Here is an 11888-nt window from a genome sequence, read left to right on the forward strand (position 1 = left end):
AGAGGTACTTGTAGATACATTCTCCCCCTCCAGTAGGGAATAATTTGATTTTGCAACCTTTATGATTTTAGTACTACAGAAATACTAGCTATAGTAATAACAGGGCTGATTGCTTAGGCTTGGAATGCCTGTTTTTGGAGATACTAAAACTTGTCTAGACAGGGCCCTGAGTATCCTGATCCAGTTTTAAAATGAGCCCTAATCTAACCTGATCAGTCTCTGAGCAGGACTTAAAGCTAGATGGCCTCTAGAGGTCTTTTCCAGCCTAGATTATTCTGATTCCATACTTAATGAATTTTTCTTCCTCCTTTCCTTTCATTTCTCAAATTTCAAAATGCCTTAAAAAAACCTCCCAGAAAACAACACTAACAGCTAAACTCCCAAAAGCTCTCTCAGGCCCCTGTCTGTAGTAGTGTGACAGTAGAAAAATGATGCTTCTCTTGTGCTGAGCAGAGGAACAAACAAGTAGCCTTTTTCTTTTCTCCAGCTTCCTGATGGTTTCTTGCCATTAGTATTGCTATCCCAGGAATGCAAACCATGTTCAGTAATTCTAAACAAGCTGCAAAGACATGGGAGAGAGGAAAATTAGAGGCATCTTTATGCAAATTGATGAATGGGAATTAGAAGGAGGTATAAGCAAACTGAAGAAAAAAACATCTGGGGAATGGAGCTTAAAGAAAAGTTGTGTTCTATCACTGCCAGAAGGAGTCAAAAGGCAGTTTGCTCCTATGCCATACTTGGAAACATGCTTTAGAATAGACTAGACAAAATGCTGATATTAAGCCACCAAATGGATTTCTTACTGGTTGAGCTGGACTTTTGACTGCCCTGTCCGTTCTCAGAAAAAGGGGGAGATTTTGCCATTGAAGTCATTGAGAAAACAATATGTAAAAATAAAAGAAGTGGTTTCTTCATTTTCAGAAATCTCTGCACCAAGGCCATCTTCTCCCAGTGAACCCCTGGAAGAGGACAGTGTACTGTTTAACAAACTGACTTATTTAGGTTTCACAAAAGTGTCTGCCCCTCGAAATGAACCGGAAGCTCTACAAGCTATGGCCAACCTGAAATCCTCAAGTCAGGCCCCTTTGCCAGTAACGCTTTATGTCCCGAACATTCCTGAAGGCTCTGTAAGGTAACATACAAATGTTTCTTTTGTTAATTCCACAGACACATAAAAACTGGATTCTGACTTCGTTACTCACACATGGAAGTAGAATTTCTGGATTTGTGCCTGGACTTCTTGCTGAAGCCAGTTATTTTTGAGAAATTGCTCTGAAACAGTAAAATACCTGCTCAGATTTAACATGCAGTATGTCGTCAGTGGTAGCTGTTGCTGTACAGTGTCAACCAAAGTGTATCTTTCTACCTGCATCTCTATTCAAATATGGTAACAAGTGATATACTGGAAAGGAAGAGCTGATGATGCCTGCTATCTCCCAACATTCCCAGTCTGTAATTGCCTCCAAGGTAGATCTATTGCAGCAGTAGTGGTTCTGCTTCTGCTGGTCTTGGGTCAGATGAAGAAGCTCCAGGTTTAGACTTTTCCTAAGGTGCTGGGGACTTGAACCGCTAGTCTGTTCTCCCAGACGTGCCTGTGCTGAAGCCAAGCCTGAAAGATATGGTTAGATTGTCTTCCCTTCCTATGCTCCACCTATGTACGGACTATCATCTTGTGCAGAAAGACAGTGGGACCTTCAGGCAGATATATTATTTTCTTCCACTTTGTTCTTTGAACCTAATTAAAGATTTAATTTGCTGTTATGGCAATATTTCATCTGAATTGGGAAGTTGCACGGCATACTTTTAGGACGGTGACAGTCACAAAGACACAAGATGCTAGGTGTGTTGTAGCCATTTTCATAGTCATTGTGGCCATTCAGGAAGGTCATTTTGCAAGTGAGACTGCAGATTCCTTTGATCTTTAATTGCAGAGGAAATTCTTAAGCAAAGGACTGCCTAGGAGTCTGCACAGAGCTATAAAGGTGAATCCATGTGTGACATAATATAATCCATCACAGCTCAGGTGACACCAGTACCACCTTAGGAGTGTTTCCTTTCCTGGTACTTGAACAGTTGGCAAGTGGGGTTCCATTTAACATGCCCCACCAGTATTACAGTATGCTGGATCCTCTCTGGGCTTTTCTTGCCTTTAGAGGACTAGTGCTTTATTTTTATTGTTACTGACTTGGGATTCAGTTCCAAGGAAATTATTTTTATTCACCCTTGATGTGAATGTGTGTATGGACAGCTAGCAAGAAGGCAGAGGAGTACTGGGTAGCTCTGTTATTTTTTAAAACTCACTGTCTGGAAGACTGTTCTGAGATCACCCCTCTTTGTCTTCTTTAAAGTGTCTTTGGGTTCTGAGTTTGAGGACTTGAAATTTTTGTGTGAGCCCTTAGGTCTGATTACTATTCACCTGACCATGACAGCAAGCATTTGCTAAGCTATATAGTCTGGTAGATTCTGAATAAATAATGTTTTGGGGGTTTTTTTTGTTTGTTTTGTTTTTTTTTTTTTTAGTTAAAACAGAGATTAAATTCTCACATAAGGTAGAATTTTCTTTGATCTTTGTACACAAATCACATTTTCACAGTTGCTGTGGTTTCTACATTCCTGATGGTGTGTTTTTCACAAATGAGTGCACAGCAATGATGGTCATTCTTTCATGATACAGAAGTACTGTATTTCTATTAGGAGTATAAAAGAAACTAATTACAATGAGAAACATTTACATCTTAAATTTGGAAAGCCTGTTTCTGTTCCTAGTGCCCATCCTGTGCACTTGAATTTAGTAGTAATTACAGTTTAGATACTTATCTAGTTGCAAAAAAGCATTTTAGGTAGGCCTGTTTGTTTTATTGACCTTTTTCTTTGATCTTCCCTGTTACTTTTCTTGACAGAATAATAAATCAAGCAAACAATACAGAGATTGCCTCTTTTCCAATCTATAAGGTGTTGTTTTGTGTGCGTGGACAAAATGGGACTTCAGAGAGTAACTGTTTTGCATTTACTGAGAGCAGCTGTGGAACAGAAGAGTTCCAGATCCATGTTTTCTCCTGTGAGATTAAAGAGGCAGTAAGTATCAAATGTTGCACAGTGACTAGTAAAAAGGATACGAGTGGTGGTTTAAGAAGTTATGCCAGATGTGGAAATGTTATATAGTGCCTCAAAAAATATGCTAAGACATATATAATGAGTTCCACATAATGTGCAGCTAGTCATAAATGCAAATATAAATTATTTAAAAAAAAATTTCTTTTAGTATTTCAATAAAATTCCAAAGTGCACTGTACTGGAAAGATTTAGAAAACCTGAGAGTAAGACAAGCATTCTGATTTTCAGGCCTCATGTGGGTAGGTTTCAGACTAAAGTTGCAGTGTATTGCTCGTGAGTTAAAAGAATCACTTTGCAGTAACCTGCCCCAGGATTTTAGGAGGTGGTAGTTTCGTAGAAAAGGATTTTCTAGGGTGGAAAAATAGATTGCAAAGGAAGAAACCTCCTTGTTTTCTGACATCTACGCGAGCAAGCTGTACATTGTGGTGTGGAATACACAACCTGGAAAGTACATGATTCCAGTTCTCTAATGAGCTGCCTCCCTAGTCCTGTGTTATATAGTAACTGTTACGCGCGGTACATTAGCAGCGAGCGTGGCGTGACTGGAAGTGGGGATGTTGTTACTGAACCTGCTTGGTTATGGAACACCCAGTCAGACTGTTCTCTGCTGCAGGAGGCATGCTTTGGGTTCAGTATAAGAGGCAAGTGGCAGGAATTATATGACCTGCAAAACTGTATCGCAATAACCCATTAAACATACTTTGACTGAAATTAGGAATTCTTTTGCTTTTCTGCAGGTCAGCCGAATTTTGTACAGTTTCTCAACAGCATTCAAACGTTCTTCCAAGCAAGCATCCGACCACGTTAAGGACTTTGTTCTTCCTACTCCAGATGGTGATGTGTACACTTTTAGTGTTTCTTTAGAAGTCAAAGAAGATGATGGAAAAGGAAATTTTAGGTAAACTGAATGGGAAGTGGAAAGTAGAAATCTCTTTGAAAAAAGCACATAGCTACTTGCAGAATGCACAGTTACTGTACTGCATTGAAATCGATTTGGCCTCTTTTCTTAAATAGGCTTGTTATAAAAATGAAGCTTTTGCTTTGCTTTTGCAATTAGTTTCTCTGTATCTTTTCTGTAAAAATATCTAAAAGCAGTTAGTTTCTTTTAAATACATGATTTCTGTTAAGGATGCTCAGGGTAGGCCTGTGTAAATAGAAAAGATAGGAAGTCTGTTAAAAATTGTAGTCAAATCAGTTTGCTTGAGTAACTACAGTCTTTTTTTTAAGCGTTTTCTTTAAAAAAATAAGCTAAAGAATACCATATTTATTGAAGATTTAGAAAATATATTACAGGGGACAGGGGAGAAAAGTATTCTTTGTTTTACAAGTAATTACAAGATTATTTTTTTTTAATGGAAGAGAGAGTTGATAATAAGAATTAGTTATGTGAAAATATTCTATTTATTCTTTGCTTTGTAGCCAGTATATAGCATATTTCCTATTTTTAAAACAAAACCAACCCCCCACGCTTTTTTGGATACATTATCTGATAAATCCCCCAGACAGTGTACTAAGTGTGAGCTTGTGGTCTGTTTTTCTTCAGTGCTGCTTTACTAACTTGCAAATAAAAGGAAGAGAAGGTCTTGCAAATGAGTTGAGCCATTAACAGTTTATGTGGGCTGCTGCTCTATTGTCTGTATTAAAGCTAATATTCTATGCCTGTGCTAAAAAAAACTTGTATCTTTGTTCTTTTAGCCCTGTGCCAAAGGACAGAGAGAAACTGTATTTCAAGCTTAAACAGGGAATTGAGAAGAAAGTGGTGATTACAGTTCAGCAACTCTCAAACAAAGAACTGGCCATTGAAAGGTAAGCTACTTGTAAAAATAATGTAGGTTACATTTTTGAGAAAACAGTATTTAATGTACTTTTCTCTGGCTTTGCATTTTTTTTTAACACCTCCAGGGATGGTGGCTTCACCACCTCCCTGGGCAGCCTGTTCCAATGCCTCATTACTCTTTCAGTAAAGAAATTCCTCCTAATTTCCAATCTGTTGTGGTGAGCAGAGCCCGCCCTAGGCAGGGATCGGCGTGCGGAATATCTCGCGATGTAACGGAAAGCTCAGACTGCCCATGAGGGGCCTTGTGGGCGTGGCTTGTGCTATATAAGCAATTGCTGCAGCATCCTTCACATTGAAGACGGTGTCTGTGATGGTGCCCAACGGCAGAGGTTGGGTGGCAGCTATCCCGGGGATTGGGTGTCGATAACGACACCAATCTTAAACCTCCACTGGTGCAACTCGAGCCCATTTCCTCTCGTCCTATCGCTAGTAACCTGGGATATGACGTTCATATGCTTTTGATTTTGTTTTCTGTTCGTTTTAAGTAGTACAGAACCACTCATTTATTGCAATCCCCTGTTACCAGCATCTCAGTGTTTAGTCAGAGTAATCAAGTTAGGTTGTCTGAGCTCTGATGAACCTCGGAGCATATTAATCTGTTACATCAATGCGGTGGAACACTTAGAGTTTGGACTTCTAACCTGCTGGTTGGAAGCAGCAGTCTTTTGTGGAGTCTTCAAGATGAGTAGGATTCCTCTGTAGTTATAATAGGACTCTAATGTGTATCTTCAAGTGATGGTGAAGAGGTCTGGAATGATTGATGACTCATGTTGTGGTTCCTGGAAGTTACATGAGGGGGATCCCTTTGGACAGTATAATGTGACTTTGTGTGCAAAGCATTTGGCCAAGAAGTGGACCATGAATGTGAAGTATAACCATTAGTTAATGTCTTCATTAACAGTGGACTCTTGTCACTACAGTAGTAGTAGTGATTCTGTTGATTTAAATTAGGAAATTCCTTCTCAGTACCTTTATTTTTAAAAATGGCCAATGCCACCAGATGGCAATCTTATCAAAAGAGTAACAGTAAGAGAATTCAATTTTAGTGGAAAAATTGATTCTGCTACTAGGATTCAAGGTAGCAGGAGAATCAAGAAATAAAACCCACAACCCTCCTAAAACCTATGATTGATCTCTTGACTTGCTTTCAAGCCCTAATTTAAAAAATTAATCTAATATTTTAGACAAGGAATATACAGTAGAATTTTTTATTACTCTCTTGTCTTGTGGAATTGTACTTCTGCTACTCATTGTCTTTTAAAAAACCTCACCTATTTCCAATGTATTTTTAATTGAAGTAATTTTGGCTTCAGAATTCAGTTATTGAAGGATGAACTTTACAGCATTTCTGAAAAGCATTTGATCGTTGTTTTTTTTTTCCCCCCAAAAGTAAAGCTACCTTTCTTAGAAATGAGTTTTTATTTTGATGTTGTTTAAGATATTAAATTCACATGTTATTTTCACTACCAAAAGCTTTGCTGATAAAAAGTTACTTAATTGACATGGCATGCACAGGCTTGTTAATAGTTTTATGCACTTAACCTGCATAATATTATAATTAAAAAAGTGGTATAAAAGATCAATTTGGGTTACAGCAGATGGTGTGCTTCTATGCGATTTAATGTGTCTTTAGAAGTATTTCTAAGTGGAGAATATAATGCAAAAAATGTTGTTGCTAAAGAAATTTGGTTGCAATATGTTTAAGAATCTTTCTCAGATGGCTGTCACTCGGAGAAACTCGCCACCTCCTGCTGTTAAGATAGGGCCTTTGGCTGGGTTAGGTTCATGGGGTATGTTGCTCTCAGTTGAGTTACTTGGGCCCCTTCTACCTTTGTGGCCTGTTTGACCTGGGCTTTGCCTGTTTTTATCTAGGTCAGAGCAGGTAAAGAAGTGGTGTTTGTTCCTGCCTTCCAGTTTTGGGTGACACGTAGCGTTGCATTGGTTCGGTCTCACAATGTGGGATATCAAATCTCAGCGGCTTACAGGATTTGAGAAGAAAATTCTGATTAATGATTTGAGACTTTAAGGAAGTTGTTGTGAAGAGTGACAGCCTTTCATTCTGGCAAATGAGAGGATTGACTCTGTTCCCAGTTGAGTGGTGTTATAGTATGCTACCAGTCATACAGGAGAGTTAATACCAAGTTAGGTATAGCTTCGGTTGAAGACTGGTGTCCTTAGAACTGATGTGCAGAATATTGTTTGCTCAGTGGTACTGGAGAAACTCTTAAAGATAATGTTATCATGTTAACTTAATACCAAAAGCCTTATCCGTGGGCAACGTTTGTATTTCTATAAATGAAAATATATTTTAGCAAAGAATAACTTCAGTTCTTTTTTTTGCAGGTCTAGAAATTAGCTGTGTTTAAAGAGTAGTGCACCTGCACATAGCTCCTTGGTAGTGAGCTGTAAACGCAGAAAGCCCAACATGTCAGAAGCGGCAAGATTAAGGCCCACAGCCTATGCAGGTCACTTTGGATCCTGGGTGTGTGGTTCAGCCTCTTCAAATCAGAAGCTGAATGTGTTGACAACTGTTTGTGTGAAATCTGGCTTCTCTGCAAGTGAGGGTCCTGAACTCGTTTGAGCTCGTTTTGCTCTTTGAACTTGGTGGGAAGAGAAGCCCTGACTCTGCTAGTAGCAGAATGCTGCCAGTCAGCATGTGTCTGCTTCTGTGAGAAGCAAGGGTTACTTGTTCCTGACTCCCACTCTTTCAGAAACATACTTCCCAAAAATTTTGGCTGGCACACATCAGAACTTGGGTACATTTGAGAGATGCACAGCAAGAGCTAGGATCTGTGAGCTGCTGTCTTTGAAAAGCACAAATATTTTGCCTGCCTCTAAATCTTGGCCTTACAGTTTTCTTTCACAGATGTACCAGAAGGTAGTGACCCCTCTGCTATTACAAATATAGCCCTCTCAGAGCTATTTCTACCCCAGGAACAGAAAGTAGTTAGTCTATTGCAGCATTTTTCCTGGTCTAATTAGTCTCACAGGGAAACCTGCTTGTGTGGTTAAATATAAGCCCATCCTACCTACCTTGGTTGCTTTACTTGGCACTGCATTATGCTACGTAGATAAATCAAAATTGTTGTTTACTGTTTTATTTACCACTTCAGTTTGAGTAGTGTAAGAGTGTGCAGAAGGAAAAATACAGTTGTGGATGTAAGTTACTGTTTAAGTGTAATGAGGTAGAAAATGAAAAATCATGTAAACAAATGTAATGGGCACAAACTTAGTAGATGGTGTAATAATTGCATCTCTTAAGGCTTTCACAGTTAATAGCATTATTGAAATGATAGTTGCTGTTATGTATCTAGTCTGCCTTCACTGCCAAACTATGGATGTTCAAATAATCTCTTACAACATATGTTTTCTGCAAACTTGAATTTTTTTTTTTTTTTTTTTTTTTTTGATAAGTGGGACTCTGCCCAGATAACAGAGCTGCTTTTATTCAGCTTTAGAGAAGGTGGGAATGAGGGGCTGTTTCTGGTGCATTCAGATAACCTGCTGGAAGGGTGCAGAGGAGATGGGTCCAGACTATTCTTGGAGGTGCAGAGCTATGGGACTAGAGGCAGTGGACACAAGTGACTTCACTGGGAATTTCAGTGAGTTAGACCAGTTGTTGTCAGTACAAAGGGAGCTGAGCTTTGGAACATATTGCCAAGAGAGATACTCATTCTCTGTCCTTGGAGATGCTCCAAACTTGCCAAAGCCTTGGGTGACCTGATTCAAGCTGAGTCTTCTTTTGAGTAGAGTTTTGGGTCAGGTTGCTTGTAGTGATGCTTCTGGTTTACATTGTTCTGAGAGTCACAGGTAAAAAGTAATGTATCTGACTGGTGGAGCTTTGAGCAGCACAGAAGAAAAATTCTCAAAGCAAAACCCTCTGAAATATAACCCCAATTTTTGAGAACATTTCATGATGCAGTTGCTTTCAAGTTGATGGCCATGTGTTTTTTGTTTTGTGGTTTTTTTAGTTGTTTTCTTTCGTGTGTTGGTCTTGTTTGTTTCCCTCATTTGACATCTAACATTTTAAAAAGTCTGTGTAAAATGACTTGCATCTTATGTTACAAGTAGCTAATTCTGCCTGGTATTTTTACATTCATAATGGAGTATGTTTGAAGGAGAGAAAGATAAAGGTGATAGGCAGAAACTTCAGACCTTGATTTGTGCCTTCAATATTTGGAAAGTTCAAAGTTCTGAATGTTTTAAGAATGGTTTTGTTGTTGATATTTTTATCTGGTGTGGTTTTTTTTTGTTTTGGTTTTGCTTCCTGTTATTTTTACTATCAGAAATACCAAGACCATTTCTTGTTGAATGATTATACAGGAATTCTGGAATTCACGGCCCCGTATAATACAGAAGTTCAATTTTAAAAAATAAAGACTAAAATTTGTGCAAACTGTTTTGGTGGGTTTGTTTTTATTTTTTTTTTTTTTTGGGCACATGATGCTACATGGTATTTTACACCAGTGACATTATGGGTGATAGAATGGGTGAATTTATAGGTTTTCATATGATTGTATGAAAATGATTTCTTTAAGTTGACAGGGGAGAGAGTGGATTTCTTCTTGCCAATCTCCATCACTATCGTGTAGGAATTGTTGGTATCTTTAAATCCAATATTCTAAGTTGTCTTTAAAAGTAATTGGTTGTTCTCAAGTCAGATACTAATTTCTGTCATATTCATTCTGGAAAATAATTTTCATTGACATTTCTATAATATATATTGTGATGTTTCCTGATCGTTGCCATAACACTAACAAAAAACGGCAAAGAAAGGTTTTCTTTAAATTAGAAGCAGTGGGTGGCTGTGCCATTATGTTCAAGAAAATACTTTTGTATCTTGAAAAGCTAATACCTGTCTTTTTTCTTTTTTTCTTTGTTTTTCAAATAAACTGCACAGGTGCTTCGGGATGCTACTAAGCCCTGGACGAAATGTGAAGAACAGTGACATGCACTTACTAGACATGGTAATACTTAGCCCTAGTAACATGTTTAGTAAGATAGAGGTGATTTGAAAAAATAAAACAAAACCCAGGAAAACAAACCTCTCATCTATTTGGTTTTATTGGGGTTTTATTTCTTAAATCCTGGGGCTTGTATCTTCAAACTAGAAGCAAACTTGTTACATACAAAGGAGGAAACATTTCAATTAATGTCAAAACCTGTGGCATCTGGTTTTTGTTCGGCGAGTGAAGCACTGACGAGGTCAGCTGGCAGCTACATAGAACTGAGATTTCTGTATTGTGTTAAACATAGTTCCTAAATTTTTTTCTTATTTTTCCAAGGCACTGAAAATTCTGCATTTATTTGCTTCATTTGCATTTTAATTCTTTCTCAGAGTTTGAAGTATTCACTTCTCTTCTAAAATTGTCATTTCTTATGAGTTGCTTCTAAGAGAACTGCAGAATACTATGATACTTCCTGTGATAATACCAGTTTACTTTCACACTGTGGATAAGAACACAACTATTTTCATGTGAAAAAGTGCTTCAGTTAAACCAGTCAGTCACTTTATGGCTCTACAGTTACCCTGGTTTTGCTTAGTCCATTTCTTTACTCACAGTGATGATTCTAAGCTATCAATATTTAGATCTTTTGTCAGAGTCTTTTATTTGCCATTTTATATCTACTAGGTCATTTTTTTCTGGTTTTATTTGCTGGCATTGTTTCTGATTTTCCATTTTAATAATTGGACTAAATAATTTGATTATGCCACATAACTCACTATAAATAATGAATTAGCTTTTATAAATCTATATAGCACCTTTTTACTGCATTGTCTGTGTATTTGAATTCCTGTCTTCACTCCACCTGTAATTCTATCTACATTTACATTACAAGTACATTCAGCTGCGGCATGTAGTGGCTTAGTAGTTCATTTTTTGACTATAGGATATACATACAAATTCGTGTTTTCCTTCTGAATTACTTTCTCCCTATTTAAATCTGGAGAACTCAGTCACTCTTATTGCTCTACAAGAAATGGAATTTCTGAGTAGGAATGTCAGTCTCCTTTCATCTATAAGGAAACTGCCATAGAGGCCTGCTGGATCCTGAAAAACTTGAGGAAGCACATGCTTCCCTCATACTAGTTACAGCTCCTATGTGCAGGTTCTGCACTCTGGTTATTCCTGGCAGGTCTGTAAGAAATATTTGTTGAAGTAGCAGATGTTTAGCATAAGATTATTTTAACCAGACACAGAGGCATTGCTGTTGGTATTAACTTCATCATATGTGGTTGTTTTGACTTTTTTTGCATATAGTCCTGAAATGTGGTTCTTTAAATCTGAAGCTACTTTGGACTGGAATTCCAGCCCATTGGCATACTTAGAAGTCTAAGTCTGTGCCTTATGACTTGGGGTAGAGTATATATACCTAGCAGATGTATAATTATGGATTGGGAAAATCAGACTGACCTTGGAGGGAGTTGTAAAATCTTACTGTTAAGATTTTGGGTTGGGTGTTGTCTCTTTGTCTTTCTTTTTTTTTTTTTTTTTTTTTTTTTTTTTTTTATGGGCTGTTTCTGTCTGTACTGTGGGGCTAGCTTAATTTTTTTTAAGCCTATTGTAACTCTTCGTCTCCTAAGCAGCAATCTCAGCTGCTCCAGAAGAAGGGTGGCAGATGTCTCACCTCATTTTCATGCTGACAATAAACATTAAAAAAAAATATTTAAAATTATGTCCTTCAACTATTTTCTCTTAAGTTTCCTCTAAAATATTCCTCCTCTTCTGATGCTGCTGCTTCTGTGATTTCCCTATAAACGTTCTCAATCCATTATTTCATATCCTACGTTTAGATAGTGTTTTCTAAAGCAAACACAGTCTTAGTCTGAAGTTCCTATAATAATTTCCCCTCCCCTCCCTCAATGTCTTTCATCTCAAACCATGACTCTTATAGAATCCTGTATGGTTTTATTTTTAGGAATCCATGGGAAAGA

At 37.7% G+C, this 11888-nt stretch overlaps 1 protein-coding gene across 1 annotated transcript in view; it reads left to right on the forward strand.

Moving 5' to 3' along the window:
• Positions 1-11888, forward strand: part of LOC103780052 (rab GTPase-activating protein 1-like) — a gene marked incomplete at its 3' end in the record, with an annotated part of 14887 nt that overhangs the window by 2888 nt on the left and 111 nt on the right. The window contains exons 3-8 of the mRNA XM_008947701.1: positions 922-1132; positions 2901-3075; positions 3852-4012; positions 4810-4920; positions 9852-9918; positions 11873-11888. The exon at positions 11873-11888 is cut by the window's right edge and continues 111 nt beyond it. Coding sequence (XP_008945949.1) covers positions 922-1132; positions 2901-3075; positions 3852-4012; positions 4810-4920; positions 9852-9918; positions 11873-11888 — 741 coding nt within the window. The remainder of the gene's footprint in view (positions 1-921; positions 1133-2900; positions 3076-3851; positions 4013-4809; positions 4921-9851; positions 9919-11872) is intronic.

The sequence above is a fragment of the Merops nubicus genome, unplaced genomic scaffold (assembly GCF_000691845.1).
Source record: "Merops nubicus isolate BGI_N331 unplaced genomic scaffold, ASM69184v1 scaffold11069, whole genome shotgun sequence".
Classification (NCBI taxonomy): Eukaryota; Metazoa; Chordata; class Aves; order Coraciiformes; family Meropidae; genus Merops; species Merops nubicus.